Source organism: Hippocampus bargibanti, linkage group LG20, assembly GCF_051943395.1.
Source record: "Hippocampus bargibanti isolate YZ-2025 linkage group LG20, ASM5194339v1, whole genome shotgun sequence".
NCBI lineage: Eukaryota > Metazoa > Chordata > Actinopteri > Syngnathiformes > Syngnathidae > Hippocampus > Hippocampus bargibanti.
In genome coordinates this window covers 10,404,901-10,425,896 of record NC_142753.1, presented here as the reverse complement: position 1 = coordinate 10,425,896, position 20,996 = coordinate 10,404,901, and the positions used below count along the sequence as shown (strand labels likewise).

Sequence of the window (20,996 nt, the reverse complement as noted above, 5' to 3'; positions counted from 1 at the left end):
TAATGCTTTTTTCCCCCCAAACCACATGTTTCCTTGACAACAATTGTTTCACAAACACCTCTTTAGGTCCAAGTGGCCTATCAGCCGAGCTATGTCTCAGACTACACAAAGCTCGCTTCGCAAAAGTCAGATATCATGACCCTCGAGAAAGGAAACGCGTAAGTGCAAAGATTGATTCCTACAATGGCGGGCCATCAGAATCACAGGCCAACATTTACAAACTAACATCTCACAGATGTTTGGTCAAGTCAGAGTTCAGCCTCTTATGCACTGCCATGTCAAGGCCTTCCGAATCAAACATGCGGGCAGATATAACATTCTATGGTTACAATGGGACTTGTGCAGCCAATCACATTTCAAATTCGCCTCGGATTATTGGTTGGCCAGAGCAAAATCTCCACTGAAGGCCCAGGTTACAAAATACATGGCCAACCACTGAATACCACAATACTCTCTATGTTGACAAGAGCTGCAAAGTTCCACTTTCATTGCATTGTTGCTGCAGCTACTACATTGAAATCCTGCAACAAGAATATAACGGAGTTGCTGGAATCAACTTGGCCATGTTCCGCGAAGAAAGTCCATTTACAGAAGCCCAAACGAACGATGCTGTCAACGAAGTGCAGCATGTTTTGGTGGACTATGAGGCATTTGATGAGAAACAGGTACATGGATGGCTCGTCCCTTTTTAAAAGAAGTAGATCTCGGCGAGTCCGACACCGGTTTTTGGCCTCTTCCAGATGATTACCTTGGAGTCATGGCCCAACAATGTGAATGGTGTCAAAGAAGTACAGAAAGTAAGCGTCAATAGCAGCTGCATTGGCTCTCAGTGTGGAAATATCTACTTTCGTCTGCGCTATGAAGGCGCAATCACTGGTAACTTTCAATGCACTGTCAAACTCCGACGAGCTACAAAGCTGCTGTAATGGATCTGTGTATCATTCCCAAAAGATGATACATCAAATGAATATTCTTAAATCCCTTTAAGGTTTGATCGCGGTGAGCGCCACCGCAACTGTGGTGGAGAGAGCCTTGAACAGCCTGTGGTCAATCAAACCCGACTATGTCCAAGTTACTAGGGACGAGGACAATGATGGAGTTCATTTCACAATCACCTTCTATTCTGACAGAGGTGAAAATCTTTCTCAAAGAGTTGCACTGGACTTGTGTCAACTGTCGAGCCACAGCTGTTTTTGACTCCTAGGTGACTTCAAGCCTCTTTATCATGAGAGCCATGACCTGTATACCAACATCACTGTTTCTGAGGTGACGAAAGGCAGGAGCAACATGGAAACCTTCACCTTGCTTTGGGGAGGGGTTGCTTCCAAACCCATTCCCTACAATGCCAGCAGTTTCAAGGTCAGTTCCAGCATTAATTTCAAACTGCTCATGTTCATCACAAACATAATGTGAATTTTGGGTGACCGTGACCAGGTCCAGTCTGTTTTGGAGGACCTGATGAAGGCTGAGTGTCCCGTTGAGATTCTCAGCGAGGAAGGAAGAGATGTGATGTTCTTCAAGGATTATGAAGATGACAACAGCATGGTCAGTGAAGTGATGTTGGCGAAATAATCAACTTGTCAAAATTTGATTTTGAAAACGAGCTTACCTGACTCTTGTATTGAGCAGTTTGGCAGCGATGCAGGGACTCCTACAAGAAATGCTTTCTGCGGTTTGTGGTCACTGCAAAACGCTAAGATTCTTTTTAAGAAAAGTTACACCAAAAAATCCGGCGAAGCCTACGGGGAAATTTCCCTGAACCAGTATCCAATGGTAAATATGCGTTATTTGTGGATGCACAGTTGAAAGGTGACGCTTATTTGTATTAAAACCACATTATCTTCCAGCTTTGCTTTGCACATAAGGGAATGCTCAAAGATGAAATCGGGATCAAGTTTACATATGAGAACCCTGATGGCACTACTCAGACAATGACTGCAAAGATGAATATAGTCTTTAATAAAGGCCACGTGTAAGTAAAAAAAGCATCCAGTAAATCACATAGGAGTCTAAAATACAGCTGACGACTTGGCTTATTTCTGCACAGATGGAGCTACAAGTGTGTGGACCTGCACATGTCTTTACAGACAGAATACAAAGGAAGCTCTTACACTGTTGAGGAAATTTACTTGGAAAAAGATGACTCTGGGGAAGATTTCTACGTGGATGCCGTCCACATCGGCAAGAGGCGCACTGTCCAGGATGAACAAAGTAAGTAGTTCAGGTTTTAGCGTGACTGCTTTGAGAGCAACCATATTCCGTTGTCTGAAAATTCTTACATAGTGTTTGTGTACTATTCCATTAGCTGTTCCCTACATGAGGAGACCTTCACCATTTGAGGGCTCTGGTCGTGCGTTCCAGGAGATCTCTGTCATAAAAGATACAAAGTCAAATGCTTCACAGATCTGCTATGAGATCACAGCCACACCATTGGACTGTAGCTTTGGCTTCCCCCTCATAGATGTTGGCTTCCTGCAGGTAAAGGAATTCATCAAAAGAGCTCCCACAAGCATCGTCCGTGCCTTGGTTGAATCGTTTTGTCTTACTGTTTATTTGAAGATGTCCAACACTAGTGAGAAAATGAGCGCGTTTCAGGAAGGGGCAGCAAGAATCACCATCACTCGCATTCACAAAGCTACCCCTGCCATAAATGGCACTTTTGACGTGGAGATGCATGGACAACGTATTGAAGGTAGCCAAGACTTTCTCGAAATACTAGCTCAGTCACAATTTGATATGAGAGGTTGTCATATGAAGGTTGAACAGGTTCTTTGTAAAACCATGAGCAATGAACTTGGCTGACCAGCGCTGCTTCTCAGGTTTGTCCGTGGACATCGGGGCAGAGGACCTTAAGTACGCCCTGGAGGGAATTGCAGGTATGGGTGTGGTTGATGTCAGATATGGCGGAACGTGCAGGAGGCCCAAGTGGGTGGTAAAGTGGCTGACACAGCCAGGAGACCAGCCTCTCCTCCAGCTTGACGGTTCATCGCTTCGAGGCAAGGATGTGGTTATTTGGGCCCAGGAGAAGAAGAAAGGAGGACAGATGATATCAAGTTTGATGGGAGACTTCTTTCGTGTCGGGGAGATCAAACCGCAGGTATTATTCCAACATTTATCACTATGCCATTACTGCTAAATCTGTTTGAAGTTGGATGATCACCGTTGGCAGCTACTCTGTTTCATTGTAGTTCCACGTATAATTCAACAGATGATGCCTTCCAAATCAAAACCTTTTCCACAAGAACTCTGACATTCCCACAGGTGGAGGTTTATATCAATGGCATTCCCTCGAAGTGTTCCGGAGACTGTGGCTTTGAATGGTTGGCAGAGAAGACACCGGTAATAAATGGAATCAGCCCATCTCTAGGTGATTTCCTCATCCTCATTGCCAGAAACTGGTGTTTGAATCCTAATTGTAACTTATTTTTGGATGCTGAGATTTTGGAACATGATGGGTTTACAGATATTAGCTATTTTTTCCAACTGCTGATCAAATTAAAAAAAAAACAATCTAACAAGTCCAACCGTACCAGGTTCCATTGGACTGGGGACCCTTTTGACGGTCACTGGCAGTGGCTTCAGCAATGAAAGTGTCTCAATCATAGTGGGAGAAGCCCAGTGTGTTGTTGAGGAAGTCTCAGGTAAGTTCAGAACCAATTTCATCTAATGAAACTAAATGAACTGAGGCAAACTAAGAGGGTTTTTTTTCCTGCAGCTGTGCGCCTGGTGTGCAGACTGGGAAGTGCTCGTGCGGGTACTTTCCCAGTATGGATTGACTTCCCCTCCCTGGGTCGTCCTCGTTTTGCAGGTGGTAGTGTCCTTAACTTCACCTACCAGCTCATCCTCTCCTCGTTCTCCCCCATGTCTGGGAGCACTGCGGGTAAACCTCAAATTGCCATACGACTCACATAGCCAGAGGTGACGAAAGAAGTCGAAGTGGCAGGACTCGATGGCTGTTTTGTGCATCTCTCAGGGGGAACGCTTTTGACCGTCAAGGGCTTCGGCTTCAGTTGGGACACCACCGTCACCGTTGGTGGCGCAGTGTGCGAGGTGGTCCATGCGAGTCCCACAGAGCTCAAATGCACAACGCCAGTGGTGAGTTCTCACAACAAAAATAAAAAACATTTGGTAGTAAACATGACGAGTGAAGCAGGTTTTTTTACTCTATGCAATTGCAAACATCGCATATACAAAACCTGAAACAGCTGCTGAATGATAATTTGGTGCTGATCCACTTAATGAATTGTTGAAAAACTAAAGTATTTGTTAGTTTTCCCCTTTAGAAAGGTGTCAGTTTGGTTTAGATCCATATCATGATTTAGCCACTGTAATTCTCAGTGACTAAATGTCCCACTTTACTTGCATGGCTTAGGGGAATGCAGGCTCACAGGCAGTTACAGTGAGCGTCGGTGGCCTGAGCGAGGAGGCCAGCGACACCTTCACCTTTGACCTCGCCCTGACGCCTCAGATTACCGATCTGAGCCCAGCCAAGACCACTGTCTTTGGTAAGAGCAATTATGTGCTCAGTCACATGAATCCTGCCAGACACTAAAAAAAAAAAAATCTACACGATCGTGTTTCGTCACATGATTTCATGGTCACAGTTCAATATTTGAAATTTGCATGTGCTTTTTTAAAAGACATGTTATTTGAGTATGTTGTATTCCAATCACATATGTGTCAAAATTAGCCACATTTATATATACAGAATTTGGGATTTATAAACTAACAATAATATCAAGTCCAAGTCAATTGTGACTTGTGGTGGGTGGGTTCAGTCAGAGTATCAATTGTAAAGTCATTGACTGTGCAACTGTGCATTTATTGTGAATCATCAATGACAACCCATTAATTAATTATCTATATTAATTATACACCCGAGCAGGTAAACAATATCCATCTACCAATCAACAATTACCCAGAGCTGCATATTGGTTGCTGCCAATCCCCTGAAAGGGTAGAGTGTTAAGTCTCAAGCTTCAGTTTTTTCTGATGTAACCTTGCCGCATGTTTATCAGAAGTCTGCACCTCATGCTCTATTACCCCCACACAATGGCAACAATAATGAAGGGAACGGCATGTTTGGTGGAGAAAAAATAATCTCACAAATGTGTGTGGTTATTTTATCAGGACATCGCGTCCTCACTGTGTTGGGGTCGAATATGGGTGAGCCATCCAACAACAGCAGAGTGTATGTGGGCAAGGAGGAGTGCAACATTGAACTGTGGACGTCCACAAATGTCACCTGCCTATTGCCAGTGCTGTCACCGGGCCTACATGACGTGCAGGTCCAGGTTGGGACCAATGGTTATGCACAGACCAGGTACTATGTAAACGTAAAATGGAAATTGTACCAAATAATTTTTTTAAAAAATAGAGTAAAACTGAACTGTATGTCGGCAATTATTTCAATGAAAATGACACGTTTTGTTTTGTTTTAAGGCCATATAGCAAAGCCCTGGGGGCCATTTTAACTTTCTAGTCAAATAAACATGGTTGACATTGGATTTTGGGGTTGTTCTTGTTTGATTTCAATAGCAATGGCTTGGACACAAGCATCGAGTACGTCCTAGAAGTCCACAGCATTTCCCCAAGGACAGGCTCACTGATGGGAGGGACCCAGCTCACCATTTTGGGATCTGGTTTCAGCCAAAACGCCTCAGAAAACAAAGTCCATTTTGGTAAGCAATATAAGCTTGATTACCCACATAATATAATTGGAATATATATACACAGGGAGAGAGAGAAAATTTTAACACGTTTGTATTTGTTTCAATTTTATTACAAATACAAATTTCTTAGCTGTATGATGTTTATCTTCTGCTCAGCAGCCTAACCCTTAGTTTAAACATTCAGAAAGCATATTTTGCTGCAGTATCCAGGCTACCGTTTCCAATGGTGTCACACTGTGTGTGTCTGTGTTAGGCGAATCTGAATGCAAAGTACAGGTGGCCTTAGAGAAAGAACTACGTTGCCGTCTGCAGTCCCAGGAGGACACCCACATTGTTACCAACCAAGGGAGCCACCCTGGTAGGTTTGTTTTTCCCTCTCTTTGTTCCCTTTCAAATGGAATCTCAACAACAATTGGAGTCACGTTCCGAAAAGTGCTTTGAGCGAGGAAACTCTCACCTCCGACTTACCCCCCCCCCCCTTAATTATGAGATTATAAAAAGTCACAGATATGACATATGAACGAAAATATAATTATGGCCATAAAATTGAACAATGTGTGCAAAATTGAGGGATTATCTATAAAACAACAATACCTTGCCATCAACATGTCTTGTCAACACTTGTCTGTGTTTTCCAGTTCACGGTCAGGGATATTCTTGGGATCCCCCTTCCATCAACATAAAGGTCGGAGATAAAGTGTTGTGGAGGTGGGCAGTACCAATGTTCCAAAATACCATTCGTATCGGTGTCCACCACGTTCCCAGCCCCGGTGATGCCAGTAACGACCATGGCGTCATGTTCTCCAGTGGAGAGCCAAAGCCTGGGAATGGTAAAGAATGCAGTTTCTTAAAGAAGAAAATAAATCCTCAATGTCCCACAGATTTCCCAAAACGCGTTGAACCCTAGCACCTGCTAAAATACCATGACCCTCCACCCACCCAATACAACCACCTTCTTTGTGTTTGTCCACATTTATAAATTTATATATGTATACAACAAACATTTTTGACACAAGCATCCATTGCTGCATTTCCTAACCTGAACACATCAATCCTCCAGTGCATCCACCTGAAATTGTCTCATGAAGGCATGCGCCAATATTTCAAGCACCTCAGGTGTGGGCGCTCCAGTTTTGTGATGTAACATAATTCCAATCCACTACATATCACCTCCATTGTGGGGAGTCCGACACCGTCAGATTGACAAGGTAAATTGCTTTACAAAGAATAACCTGACCCATTTGTGTTCTATCCCTATAGGCTACTTCAGCTACCGTTTCACCATTCCTGGTGTGTATTACTACAGCAGCGGGTACATTGATGGGAACAACAAGTTAGAGCTACGGGGTGCTGTGAGAGTCCAGCCCCGGCTCACAAGCGTCATGGATGTCAACGTCCAAGTCTGGGGTCTGGACGCCCTGCATGTGACAGGCAGTATGAAGACGTTTTATAATCTAACAACAGACTGTTAATTGTAGAAGCATCCTAGGGCATTATGGAAAATGCAAGTAAATGTGATTTTATTTTAGTTTTTTAACAAAATATTTGTTGATAGATTTATTCATGAAAACAAACCTTGAATTGGCGAAGGGTTCATCGTAGATGTGCTGGTTCAGTTTCCGCATTAGATTTTGAGTCGTAGCTTTGTCGTCGGCCCACAGAGTCGCATCGCAGCTCCAGGTCAACACACGAGTGTGTCGCCACACCGGACTGCAATCCGACGAACCAGTCATCAGACAGCCTTTCCTTCAGCACCTTAGCCTGCTTCACCCCCATTGTCCACTCCATCTGGCCCAACCAGGGCTCATACCACCAGGTCATCCGTATCCAAGGGGACGGCTTCAGCAATGTGACCTGCGCACTGGAGGTTTGAGGCATTTTAAACGTTGACTTTCTCCTTAGATATTCCTTGATGGCGGAACCCAGTGTAAGAAGCCCTGAGCTCAAGAAATGGACGCCTTGATGAATCATATTATTTGATGACAATCTACCGTGTCATGCAGGTGACAGTAGGGGATGAGCCCTGCCAGGTGATCAACAGCACCCAGTGGGAAATCTTCTGCCAGTTGAGTGCCAACAGTAGTCTGCCAATCGGCGTTGCTTTACCCGTAGAGGTTACAGTCAAGAATTTGGGCAACGCTGTCATTGCTGTGGCTCATGAGTTGGAGCGTCGCTTTGTCGTTTTGCCGGTTGTCGACTCGGTATGGCCCTCTGAAGGTAGCTACACCGGTCACACACGGCTCTTTATCCAAGGATCTGGATTCTCAGAGGGACTTTTGACTGTTGCTGGAGAACCTTGTCCTGTGGTGTCAATGAATTACACCTTGGTAGTCTGTGACAGCGTCCCATCCCAGCCACATGAAGGCGATGTTGTTTTTCATTGGGGAAGCATCCAGACTTCCTGTTCCTCAGACTGCTCCTTCCTCTACACATCTTCCGTCACTCCAAACGTCACTGCTATTTCTCCTGACAACATCCGTGGTGACAACAATGTCAGCATCTCTGGCACAGGGTTTGGCGTCGACATTGCAGATGTCGCAGTTTTCGCTTGGGGCGTCGAATTACAAGTCACTGCTGTTGTTGACAACATCATTACGGCAATGGTTGAAGCTCTTCCTGCGGGTGAGCATGCCATTCAAGTGATTGTGAGAAGTAAAGGCTTGGCGTCCGGAGACATCACCCTGGCCAGCCAGGCTCATGCCACACTTAGCCCAAGTGAGGGCAGCCTTGAGGGGGGCACATGGCTTCATGTCACAGGGAACGGCTTCCTACCGGGAAACACCAACGTGATGGTCGACAGCAAATGGTGCGAGATTGAGGAGGTGAACCCCGGTAGCCTTCGTTGCCAGATGCCTCCACATGATGAGGGACAGGTGTTAGTCAAGATCCAGGTTCAAGATGTGGAATATCCTCCTCTCAACTTTACCTACTCTGCAGGCCAGACTCCCATCCTCAGCTCAATCAGTCCTGCGACTGGTAAGCATGATGTTCTTGTCTTGAAGATCCATCCGTCAAAACCTACCTGACATTTTGCCATTTGTACTTTTTAAATCGCAGGTCCTAGTGGTTCAGTAATTACATTGACTGGGTCAGGGTTTGGCACCAACACGATGCATGTGACCATCACGGTGAACGGAGTAACTTGCAACAACCTCACTCTCACAGACAATAAGGTGGAATGCAACGTTGGGGACAATCCAGGGGGAGAGTACCATGTAATGCTCTACCACCACATCAAAGGTTATGCCTGGTCAAACGTCACATTCCGTTATGAACTGACACTCAGCACCATCCATCCAAACGAGGGTAAGCATTTAACATGGGGGGGCAATTCAAACCAAAGAGCACTGACTCAGCATTTTGTCTGGTCTTCAGGTAGTTTTGGTGGTGGGGCTGAACTGACAATCCAGGGTTCAGGCTTTGACCCTCTCCATTCCACCGTGTTGATCTGTGATGAAGAATGCAGTATCAACAGAGAAGTGTCCACGTCCACACACCTCTTCTGCCTGTCTCCATTCAACAATGGTATGATTATGATATGACATTTTCCATGCCCATGAGGTAAAAGTTCTAATCACAAGAGCACCCGTTTGAGATTTTCCGAATGCATTTTTTTACATCAGCTTGTTTTGTCATTGATGTCCATGTAACTGCTTATCATTCCAAAGAATGTTAACATGCTGGTTCTCTGAGGGTTTCCACTTGACATATGGTGAAATCCATTGTATATGACTGACCAGACTGCAGGAATGCAGTCTGCCTTGACAATGATTTGCCACGGATAAGGAGGCTTTTTTGTCTTCCTTTTTTGATGTTTTTATTCAGACACTAACTCTGAGGTGAGCTGCACGGTGGCTGTAATTAACACGCTGAATTCCGTCAACATGTCGGATGGCTTCACGTACAAGACCGATCTCACGCCCGTGGTCACGGAGGTGTCGCCACGGCGGGGAGGCACTGCGGGAGGCACCGCGCTCACCATCAGCGGCTCGGGTTTCAGGTGCCATCAAGGGAACAGTCCCTATTCATGTACCACATGCTTAACACAATGGCAGGGCACACGTGGATTAATTAAGTACTCATCTTAAATTACATCATATGTTAATCACATCCTATTGAATTTGTAAAGGAAGAATGATGAATACCACAATACTTAAATCTCGTGTTAACACTGACGACTTTATGTGTCACAGCCCCAACTTGAATGAGGTCAACGTGACCATCGCTGGATCCGTATGCGATGTTCAGTCGGCCAATGACACACACATTGTCTGCGTCACCAGCGCCCAGCGTCAGTCTCAGGAGACTACGGTGCAAGTCGGCATCAGAGGCCAGGGCATCGCCAAGACGGTACTTGTGTTGTTATTTCAACCACGTAGAAAGAGAATGGGACAAATCAATTTTCGTCATTTTGCAGGAGAGTGATGCAAGTCCCAGTATACCTGAATCTCAAAATTGGAACCAAACATAGCTTTAAATCAGTATTGATCTTAAAGCCTCTATTCATTGCTTGGCTTTAAACTATTCTGAGTAGGTCTGGAAAACATCATCCGTCATGTGTCTTTGGCTTTAGGACAACGCCTATTACTTCTACATTGACGTGTGGTCCTCAAAATACACATGGGGCGGGTTGCACCCACCGGAGAAAGGTGCATTCGCCATCATCACCAAAGGACAAACCATCCTCTTAGACATCAGCACCCCCGTACTCAAAATGCTTCTAATTCAAGGTGACTTATCAAAAAGGAATTCCTTCCCGATGACAAGTCTGTTTTGATGGTTTCCCATAGTGGCTTTGGTCTTAAAAGTGAAAATTAATGAATAAACAACTACACTTGAAAGGACTGAAGTAGTTGCTTGTTTGCGTTCAGGTGGCACTCTGGTGTTCGATGAGGCCGACATTGAGCTGCAGGCAGAAAACATTCTCATCACTGATGGCGGGCGGTTGCAGGTGGGCCTGGAGGAGGCACCCTTCCAGCACAAAGCCATCATTACACTGCATGGACATCCACGGTCACCCGAACTTCCTGTGTACGGCGCCAAAACGCTGGCCATCAGAGAGGGCATCCTGGACCTGCATGGTAGATTTGACAGGGATCTCCCTTTTGTGTATTGTTCAGTTTTTTTTAGGAGTTTCTGGTCCAACTGTAAAACTGTCCTTTTTTTCTTCTGCTCCTGAAGGTAAATATGTTCCAGTTGTCTGGACCCATCTTGCCCAGACCGCAGATGAAAACTCCTCCACGCTGACACTAATGAAGGCGGTGACATGGGAAACGGGAGATGAGATTGTCATTGCCTCTACCGGCCACAGGTAGATATAGACTCTCATTACTTTTCAGATGTCAAAACAATTTTAAAAAAATATTACACATTTCGAGAGGTTTCAACCTGTTAATTGCCAGGAGAGTCTGATCATTTAATGGTGACACAGAAGGAAATACATCTTTGAACAAAAAAGTTCGGTTACATGAACAATCCTTACAAGCAGGTGTTATTTATCTTCTGTGAAAAGCTTCAGTAATGTTTATGCAACGTACTGAGCCATTATGCCTATGTTTTGTCAGAAATTAATGTTTGCATATACCTGCCCTCTTGCGGTGAATGCACACATACAAGAAGATCTACAATGTAGAAAATAATGGGATTGCATTTCAGTCTACTTTTGACTTTAATTACCCAAGTACAGGAGTTGTCATTTTCGAAACACAAGTATCTGTACTTCTACTTAAATACACATTGAGTCCTTTTGCCACTTCTGTATCAATGTTGTCTGTTGATCCACCGACTCATCTCCCCTCAGGCACAGTCAAAGAGAAAATGAAGTAAAGATCATCGCAGGCGTGTCGGCCGATGGAAGGACAGTCACCCTGACCGAACCCCTCAAGTACTCCCATCTCGGGGTATCCGTCACCCTGCCCGATGGCACGGCTTTTGAGGCCCGAGCGGAGGTGGGTCTGCTGACCAGGAACGTGGTGGTACGAGGCTCCCAAAACATAGACTGGCAGGAGAGGATTGAAGCCTGTGCAGCTGGTTTTAACACAGGTATTGTTTTGTTCTGGTAGTAGAGTCAGGTCAAATAACATTTTTTCCCATGAAACTGATGACTGTGTGCAGGAGAATTCAGCACCCAAACGTGCTTCCAAGGAAAATTTGGGGAGGAGGCGGGCAGCGATGAATTTGGTGTTGGCATCATGTTTCACGCCCCCCGAACGAACGAGGGTCTTGTCGTTGGGAGGTTGACCTACGTGGAGGTAAATTCTTCACTCAGTACTGTATAAAGCCTTTCACCTAGCACACTCCCAGATATTTTGGAAGCCTGGGATTTATGGCAATCACCTTTTCAAGGATTTTACAACCTCTTACTTTGCCAGAAGTACTGCACTGGCGACGTATGTTGAGCATAACAAATCCCTCTTAAGTATCACCACTTTTTTCTGAGCTGAAGAATCCTGTTGTATTGGGCAGTTTTTCCTCAATCTTCACCTTTTGACATGGTTTGGTTCTTTGACACAGATCTACCATGCAGGACAGGCCTTCAGGCTGGGTCGCTATCCCATTCATTGGCATCTGATGGGAAACCTTGAATACAAATCATATGTCCGTGGTTGTTCCATCCACAAAACGTTCAACAGGGCCATCACCATCCACAACACGCACCGGCTTCTAGTGGAGCACAATGTCATCTTCAACATCATGGGCGGTGCCTTCTTCATTGAAGACGGCATTGAAACGGAGAATATCCTGCAGTACAACCTGGCTGTGTTCGTCAGGCAGAGCAGTAGCCTTTTGAATGACGACATCACCCCAGCAGCTTACTGGGTGACCAATCCCAACAACATTATTCGACACAATGTCGCAGCAGGTGGCACCCACTTTGGCTTCTGGTACCGCATGCACGAGCACCCCGACGGTCCCTCCTATGACCCGAATGTCTGCCAGAAGAAGGTTCCCCTCGGGGAGTTCCGCAACAATACGGTGCACTCACAAGGTTGGTTCGGCCTCTGGATCTTCCAGGACTTTTTTCCAATGAAGGATGGCAATTGTGGTTCCACTATGCCCCAACCCGCCAAATTCTACAGCCTTACCACCTGGAATTGTGAGAAAGGGGCTGAATGGGTCAATGTGGGCACTGTCCAGTTTGTGGATTTCCTTGCGGTCAACAACGAGAAAGCTGGGGTGGAAGGCAAACTGATCCTTCCGTGGGCAGTCACCAGCTTTGGGGAAGACGGCGGAGCCGGGGTGTTTAATTCCACCATTGTTGGCCACGTGGACGAACTCGGATTAGGCGTTGACTACTGCACCCATCGAGGCATCATCACACCATTTGCTGATGGCATGAGTGTTGATGGCACCAAATTCTTGAACTTTGACCGTGACTCCTGCGCAGCTATCGGGGTGACGACGATTGATGGGACATGTGGGGATCGCTGCGGTGGCTGGGCTGTCCGTTTAAGTGCGCTACAGTTTGTGAATTCCCCCAATAAGGCTGCCTTCAGGTGGGAGCATGAGGTGCTGCTGGTGGACATGGACGGCTCCCTCACAGGTATCCTTGTCTTCACTTATGGGCTCTATCATGAGATTTTTTTTCCAAGTGTCCCCATAAACCTAAAGCAAATTGACCTAATCCATTCCTGTGTTAGCGAGTGACGGCCCATTCATATCTTAGCACTTTTCAAAACAATACACAGTACCATAATTTTTGAGAACCATCGCCATGGCAGGTATTCACGTCAAGTTTGCAAATATTCTTTGGCATCACATTGACATTGTTTTCCAGGGAATATCAACCATAAAGTTATCCCCATGAGCGGCCTACTCGACTCAGCGCATTGCTCAGAGAGCCCAGACTTCAGCTTGGTGTTCCCTGCAGCTGTGTGTGATCACACGGTCAATTTTCATCGCGTGGGTCTGAATAATCCCACTCCGTCTTCTCTAAACTCCAAGGATCTCATATTCACCAACTCCCATGGTATAAGTCACACAGACACGATCTTGATTATATCTTTTAGTTCATAGTTAAACATTTATGTTTTGCATATAGACACCCAGATCATACAGAAATATCATGAGTGCTACGCAGCTCAGTGCTAATACATACACGGATTCTCCAAGCTAACAGACATTAGCATTGATACATTAAACCTGTTAGATTCATATCAAACGTGAAAAGGAAAACACTCCAATTGTTTGAAATATGTACCCCCAACAATCTAAAGTTGCATCATGATAATGCTTTACTTTTTCTTTTTTAAAGGCACCAGTGTGATTCCCTACTTGAAGAACAGATTGACACACAAGTTTGGCTGGATGGGTATTCTACCTTCCGGCCTCACATACAACATGTACTTTGATAAGGCTGACCAACTCACAAACATCACCTACGGTGCAACTTTCTACAGCTTTGAGGTACACCAGCCCAAAAGTCTAGGACGATGATGACACTGGGTTGTGCATTGACTCACGAGCATTCATTTTGTCTCACAGTCAGATCAATTTGTGATCATCCACCACAACTTCAGCCAGAATCCAAACAAAGTCCGAGTACTGGACGACAGAAACGCCTCATCATTACCTCTCAGTTTCAACACTAACCACAACGGTGACTGGTACCTCAACAATACAGACCTCTTTTATATGGGTGAGACCTGCTTTTTTTGTTTAATTCATTCATACACCAATTATACAGGTGGAAAGCATTTTTAGCAATTTAGAAACTGCATATGTGAAATGGGAAATTTGCTATTTGCGTACCAACAGCTGAGAATACACCACACACACAACATCTGTCCTACTACAAACACACAATCTTTTAGAGATATGCGAATGTGATTCAAAATCAGGCTGATAATCGATATGCTTTGGTTCTTCCAGTGTCTGGGAAGACGAGCCAGCGCAAACGTCGCAGCAGCGTGGATCGTAACTCACTGGACATAACAGTAGACTTCAAGGTCTACCGATGCTTCTTCGACAATTGCATCCCACCGCCGCCTGCTACTATTGTGCCACCGCCCAGCCATCGGCCCGATGAATTCATGTACGATAACATTCAGCACTCGCCAGCTACGAAGTGACTATGATTGCAATGAAGTCTGTGTGCTTTGCAGTCTGTGGTCCAACACATCATTCTGGGAGAGCTCGGCTGAAAATGGCTTTAGTGTGCCAAAAGAGGGGGCAAATGTGCTCATTCCATCAGGTAATATTGAATTTGCATTGAAACATTTGCAAATTCCAAAATTTGTGGGAGTGACTTGTACTGGCAACATTTGATGGGACAAGCCAAGATATCATGCAAAATGCCACAATTCACATGTTCATCCGCAGGGAAGTGGGTGGTCTTGGACGGCAATACGCCTCCCCTCAATAAACTGGTTATTCAGGGAGTCCTAGAGGTCCCACAACCGTCCAACATCTCATCCAGTCGCGTGTCGCGGGCTGTGCCGCACAACCACACAGTTGTCATCAATGCTGTCTACATCTTTATTCAGGTAAGGGTCAAAAACTGCAATCTCTCTTAATGGCCATCAAGTGTTGAGGACAGAAGCAATGTGTGGTTTGTTCCAGGGTGGCAGGCTTATCGCAGGTTGGAAGGATGAACCATTCACTGGGGATCTCCACATCAGACTGAGAGGGAACCATAGCACCCCTGACTGGCCTCTGCCAAATGGGCTCAATCAGGGATCCAAGGTACTGGGTGTGTTTGGCACCCTGGAGCTTTACGGACAACAGCACAGTGTGTATCACACCAAGCTCGCCACCACGGCTAACGCCGGGTCCAACACACTCACTTTGATGGAGCCCGTCGACTGGAAGGTCAAGCTCATTTTTTTCAAAAAAGTTTATTTTCATTTTGTTAGTCACCAAGTTGTGAAATGCGATGAACATATTCACACTTGAACAGGCTGGAGACGAGGTGATCATCTCTACCACCAGCTACAGCGTTTGGGAGACGGAGAAGCGAGAGATAGCTGTTGTCTCAGCCGACGCCCGCATCCTCACCTTGAACCGCCCTCTGAGCCACACTCACGTTGGTTAGCTGACGCAAAAACTTTAGAAATAACCATGATTACACACTTTTCAAGGGGACAGACGAGATATGAGACGCTTGAGTATTGAAGATGGTTCACCTTTAATTCAAATGCTTCTTTAGGATTTATATTTCTGGTGTGGTCCTGAGTACAAAACCTCTCCTCAAAAAAACGTCTCACACATCTCCAGATTTTTTTAAAGGCTTATATTCTTGCCCTTCCAAACGTTTTGACTCCGTCTCCCGTTCAAGGTGAAATTCACACAGTTGAGGGAATATCGCAATCCTACAAGCTGGCGGCAGATGTTGGCCTGCTGACGAGAAATATCAAGATCATCGGTGACGAATATGCTGACATGTTTGCCGAATCATTTGGCGCCCGTTTGCTTGTCGGCGCATTCTCCTCTGAAGGGATTGACTTTAGAGGTATTCTTGAAGAAGGAATGTCGTTAGAAGAACTTGAATTAGTTGACAGATTTTGTGAAAGACTTGTCCTTAAACTGTTCTTCTAGGCAAAGCTCAACTCCGGAATGTAGAGTTCTTTCAGTCCGGTCAGGGAGGCTGGACCGATGAGTACGACCCACGATATAGTGTAGCCTTCATCGGCCTGGGAAGGGTACATGAAAATTTTGTCTGCTCCATCATCTTTTTATTCAGTACACCAGCAGGGTATACTTGAGGGGACTACTGTCTTCCAGGCCAACGACTCATCCATTCAGGGTTGCTCTTTCCACAACGGCTTCTCTCCAGCCATCGGCGTGTTCAGAACAGACGACTTGGCTATAGAGGACAACGTCATCCATCACACCGTGGGCGACGGTACACACATACTATGTTTTATTCAGTTGAGCTGCTGTGTCTTTGTTTTAATTCTGTCATGGTCCAGGGATCCGAGTGTGGGGAAACCGGATTATGTTAAGGAGGAACTTAGTTACCATGACTTTGTGGCCGGGATCCTACCAGGACAGAAGGGAGGAATTCAATTATGACTGGAGCGCCGCCTTCAAGGTTGGTCCGAAATATTTAATCATTTTAAAGTTAGGGTTTGTGAGGGTATTTGTTGGGCAAAAAATGGATTGTTCTTGGCATCAGGTGAATGAAGGGGCAGATGTAGTGATGCAGCACAACATTGCGGCGGGCTATGAGCGAGTTGCCTTCCACATTGATGGCGAGCAATGTCTGGGTGAGGCTTTTTTTTTGACTAAATATACAACAAAATATACATTTTAAAAACAACCATTCTCCAAGAGGTGACACAATCTTGTGCAGGTTTCAATGGAAACGAAGCTTGGTCCAAGAACGAGGCACACGGCGGTCTCTTCGGCGTCTTTATGAACCGCGACGGGCTGTCCGGGTGCTCGTTAATCCGTGATTTCTTCATCTGGAGAAATTTTGACTATGGAATCTACTTCCAGGTAGGCACTCATCACTTTGTTATGGCGACAACAACATCTGGGTTATTTATCACATCATTATTTTCGTAATCCCTCCCAGACCATCATGAGCATCACGGTGTCCAACGTGACTTTGGTGGACAACGGTATGGGAATCATGCCCATGATCTTTGAGCCGCCATCTCTGTCCCACTTGTATGCTGACAAGAAGGTCCGCGTGGAGGTAAGACGTCAAAATAGTCTGCCTTTTTTAAATACAGTATGTATTCTCCATGACCTGGCCTTATTTTCTGCTCCCCCTCCCCCAAGAATGCTGTGATTGTTGGCGGAAGCCCCCACTTCAACTGCTCCCACACATTAGATGTCAATGACTTTAACACAATCAGTAGTAACGTCCACCGAGCACCCAGGCCCATCAATGGTAAATATTTACACGATCAAATGTAGGAGTTATAGATTGGTGAATTACACTAGTAAAATTAATTAATACATGACATAGAATGGCAAATATAAACAAAAAGTCAGTTACCTCCTTTGTGCTTGTGGTCAGGTGGTAGATCGGGAATCTGTTGGCCATCTTTCGCATCCGCACACAACAACGCTCCGGTGAAGCCGTTTCCCGGCAACCTTAACTACAACGCCATTAATGGCCTGATGGAAGTGGCCGGTGAGTTGTAAAAATGGCCGATGAGAGTATTCCCCCAAGAGCGTCACCTTTTTGCCCCGTCCAGATTCAACGTTCGTGGGGTTCCGCAGCGTGTGCTCGGGCCAGACCAATGTGATGTTCATAACCAACCCTTTAAACGAGGATCTGCAGCACCCCGTCCATGTTTGGAACTTGAACTTAGTCAACAGCACCAAGGATGCTCGAATCTTCATTCACAGGCCTGACGTCAGGTTATTCTTTTTAAATAATGTTGTTAGTATCTATATCTCTTTTGTTTTGTTCAATTTTCCAATAAAAGCAGAGTTAGTATCGATGATATTATTTCAGGGGCTTTTTTTAATTTCATAATCATGTTTTCTCTTTATTTTGATAAGATCAGAAATGGTCTCACAGTGGAGAAATTCTCCATTCACAGTAGCAAAGTTATAAAAAAAAATGTAATATGTAACTCACTTCCTCCCAACATTCGTAACATCGATTCTCTTCCCACCTTCAAATCCCATCTCAAAACCCACCTCTTTAAAATTGCATTTTGTGTGTATTATTATTATATTTGAATGTTACTTTGTGACATTTCAATGTCTATCAGCAAAGCGAACCCGGCCGACTGTGTGGACATGGACTGTGACGCCAAAAAGAAGACTATGTTGCGCGACTATGATGGTTCGTTGCTATCGTCGGCGGGGAGCGTGGTCCCCCAGTCTGAGTTCGAGTGGAATGGTGACCCCAGGAGGGGGCTGGGCGACTACCGCATCCCCAAGACGATGCTGACCCACCCCAACGGCTCCCGCATCCCCGTGGAGCAGATTGCTCCGAATAAAGGTAAAGATCCTAGCCAATTAAACCAAATAAATCCAACATGTAAATGCAATCGTTATTTGTGAAGTAAATTAAGTATGTCAAGTAATTTCATAAATGAAAGGTTCCGTTCAATTAATGTAAAAATATGAGAAAAAAAACAATTTCATTTATATTTTATATTAACAATGAGTCACTTGAATTTGTGAACTTAATTGGATACATTCTTATTTAACTGATAAGGACTTCAATCAAACTAGTAAATGAAATGAACAAACACTCACGGTTGCAGTGGTAGATAGTAGTTTCCCAACGTAGAAGTTGGCGATCCGATCCCCGGGCCATTGCGTCCATGTTGAAGTGGCTCTGACCAAGATACCGAACACTAGTTGCTCCCATAGCTGCGTCATCAGTAGATGAATGAGGTAACAGCATAAAGATCTTTGTGTACCGGAGGTTGACAAGCACAATATAAGTGACAGTCCATTTAAAACCAATGAGAATAGATTTGTCAATAATTGGACAAAATGGCAGCCATTGCTAGATTGATAATTATGGATTCTTCTTTTGCATTTAGGCGTGATCCGATCTAACTGTACGTACGTGAGTGCTTGGCAGGCGTACGAATGTTCCATGCTCAACTACAGGATGCTGGTCATCGAAAGTCTGGACGCTGACACGGAGACCCGACGTCTCAGCCCGGTAGCGGTGCTGAGCGAAGGCTACGTCGACCTTATCAATGGTATGACAGTCACAAAGTTCAATTCAATTCTATAGTGTATAAATAGTCTACACAACCCTGTGCATTTTTTTGGGTGTGACAAAATGGCAAAATGAGACCAAGATAAATCACTTTACTGTGATCTATGTAGTGGGCAACTCATTTTGATTTTTTTTTTCAATCAGGTCATGTCCAGAATGACTTAAAAAAATCATTTAACTTACTTTTCTTGGAATCCAGGAACCCTTAACATAAAAACCTTCATTTAAATTCCCAAAATGTTGTCTTTATTTTGTTTCTAAAATGTAAATGTTAAATTATATTTCCAAAACCACTTGTCATTTTGTTGTCAGCATCTGACAATATCTACCTTATTTTAAAGGCCACCAAAATATAACCAATTAACAGTAAAGTGACCAAGTTACTTTGAAAAAAACAAATAACAGTAAAGTACGTTACTTTTTCAAGGTTTGGCAAAATCGACGGTACTGCTGACACAAAATGGCGACGGCGATTCATACAATACATATTTATTTACATAGCGCTTTAACAACAGTCCACATTGTCAAATTTAGAGCAGATTTGACGTCCGACATAAGTACAAAACAACAATAAACACGAAGTACATTTTTCTACTAATGTTTAAAATAGCAAAAAGAACACCCACAAGCTGCGTGTAAGACACTTAATTAGGTTCTGGGCGAATTTCGAGAAGATTCCAGGCAGCCGTCAATCAAACTGGCTCAGTTAAAAAAAACGGCAAATAGATACAAAATAAAACGAATAAATTGCTATTTTGTAATTTTTGCTATTTTGAAATTACTCACTTGTGGGTTAAAGACGCGGATAATCAATACTGCACTGGACAAATCGCCCCAAATTGGTGCAATAATTCAATTTGACAACAGGTAGCAGACGTTCTCGCCCAGAATGCATTGCGTCTCAAATGCGAAGGTATGTGACGTCACTCAGGCGTCATTTACAAACACCTCAAAAATATTATTTTTATTAATAATGAACATGAATGTTTAGAACCTGTCAAAGAGGTCATGAAATAAATATTAAATAGCTTTTTTTTAAATTATGTTTACAATTGTTCGTTACATTTACAAATGAATAATGAACGAACAACGAACCAACGAACGAATTAGTGATGGGAATTCCAGCTCTTTTCAGAGAGCCGGTTCTTTTGGCTCGTCTCACTAAAAAGATCCGGCTCATTGGCTCCCAAATGGCTCCTCAGTTTGTTTGTTTTTTTTGTTGCTTAAATAAATTAACTACCAAAAATCATGTAAAAATTATGCTAAAAACGAATTACTCATGTAAAAAATACATTATATCACATATTTTTATTGATATGGATTGATTTATATGTGCACAAAGTTAGTGGATGCTAACTTTGACTTTCCCTGTGGTTACTCTGGTCTGATGATTAGCTGTCACTAAATTACTTTCATATTGCTAATGCCTTGTGTCCACCTTAGCAAAAGTTCAGCTGTGTACGTCACAGTTTAACTCACAAATGTGTGTTTGTGTGTGTCCAGGCCCCCAGGACCATGGCTGGTGTTCTGGTTACACTTGTCAGAAGAGGGTGTCCCTCTTCCACAGTATTGTGGCCACAGGTCGGGCTGTTGATGTTTTCTTCACGAGCACAAGTCCTCAAAAGCTTCGACTCATGATGCTCAACGCTGAAGAGAATGAGGTCAGAAAAAAAAAAGGT

General features: G+C 44.3%; 1 protein-coding gene across 1 annotated transcript in view; it reads left to right on the top strand.

Moving 5' to 3' along the window:
• Positions 1-20,996, top strand: part of pkhd1l1.1 (PKHD1 like 1, tandem duplicate 1) — a 29,347-nt gene that overhangs the window by 4,538 nt on the left and 3,813 nt on the right. Inside the window, exons 15-69 of the mRNA XM_089023825.1 lie at positions 67-158; positions 506-665; positions 741-876; positions 989-1,132; positions 1,205-1,359; positions 1,435-1,545; positions 1,630-1,773; positions 1,848-1,972; positions 2,048-2,211; positions 2,306-2,478; positions 2,560-2,692; positions 2,820-3,097; positions 3,262-3,367; positions 3,534-3,641; positions 3,716-3,880; positions 3,974-4,095; positions 4,373-4,505; positions 5,131-5,323; positions 5,539-5,681; positions 5,926-6,030; positions 6,311-6,502; positions 6,933-7,106; positions 7,334-7,539; positions 7,676-8,648; positions 8,730-8,978; positions 9,048-9,197; positions 9,498-9,672; positions 9,866-10,022; positions 10,246-10,402; positions 10,544-10,753; positions 10,854-10,983; positions 11,473-11,714; positions 11,787-11,923; positions 12,186-13,215; positions 13,450-13,641; positions 13,927-14,078; positions 14,157-14,310; positions 14,544-14,706; positions 14,777-14,865; positions 14,994-15,157; positions 15,234-15,482; positions 15,571-15,700; positions 15,949-16,122; positions 16,209-16,312; positions 16,395-16,515; positions 16,583-16,704; positions 16,789-16,879; positions 16,966-17,111; positions 17,191-17,313; positions 17,400-17,511; positions 17,641-17,757; positions 17,822-17,987; positions 18,347-18,579; positions 19,133-19,297; positions 20,821-20,978. Of these exons, the coding sequence (XP_088879951.1) occupies positions 67-158; positions 506-665; positions 741-876; positions 989-1,132; positions 1,205-1,359; positions 1,435-1,545; positions 1,630-1,773; positions 1,848-1,972; positions 2,048-2,211; positions 2,306-2,478; positions 2,560-2,692; positions 2,820-3,097; positions 3,262-3,367; positions 3,534-3,641; positions 3,716-3,880; positions 3,974-4,095; positions 4,373-4,505; positions 5,131-5,323; positions 5,539-5,681; positions 5,926-6,030; positions 6,311-6,502; positions 6,933-7,106; positions 7,334-7,539; positions 7,676-8,648; positions 8,730-8,978; positions 9,048-9,197; positions 9,498-9,672; positions 9,866-10,022; positions 10,246-10,402; positions 10,544-10,753; positions 10,854-10,983; positions 11,473-11,714; positions 11,787-11,923; positions 12,186-13,215; positions 13,450-13,641; positions 13,927-14,078; positions 14,157-14,310; positions 14,544-14,706; positions 14,777-14,865; positions 14,994-15,157; positions 15,234-15,482; positions 15,571-15,700; positions 15,949-16,122; positions 16,209-16,312; positions 16,395-16,515; positions 16,583-16,704; positions 16,789-16,879; positions 16,966-17,111; positions 17,191-17,313; positions 17,400-17,511; positions 17,641-17,757; positions 17,822-17,987; positions 18,347-18,579; positions 19,133-19,297; positions 20,821-20,978 (10,197 nt within the window). The remainder of the gene's footprint in view (positions 1-66; positions 159-505; positions 666-740; positions 877-988; positions 1,133-1,204; positions 1,360-1,434; positions 1,546-1,629; positions 1,774-1,847; positions 1,973-2,047; positions 2,212-2,305; positions 2,479-2,559; positions 2,693-2,819; positions 3,098-3,261; positions 3,368-3,533; positions 3,642-3,715; positions 3,881-3,973; positions 4,096-4,372; positions 4,506-5,130; positions 5,324-5,538; positions 5,682-5,925; positions 6,031-6,310; positions 6,503-6,932; positions 7,107-7,333; positions 7,540-7,675; positions 8,649-8,729; positions 8,979-9,047; positions 9,198-9,497; positions 9,673-9,865; positions 10,023-10,245; positions 10,403-10,543; positions 10,754-10,853; positions 10,984-11,472; positions 11,715-11,786; positions 11,924-12,185; positions 13,216-13,449; positions 13,642-13,926; positions 14,079-14,156; positions 14,311-14,543; positions 14,707-14,776; positions 14,866-14,993; positions 15,158-15,233; positions 15,483-15,570; positions 15,701-15,948; positions 16,123-16,208; positions 16,313-16,394; positions 16,516-16,582; positions 16,705-16,788; positions 16,880-16,965; positions 17,112-17,190; positions 17,314-17,399; positions 17,512-17,640; positions 17,758-17,821; positions 17,988-18,346; positions 18,580-19,132; positions 19,298-20,820; positions 20,979-20,996) is intronic.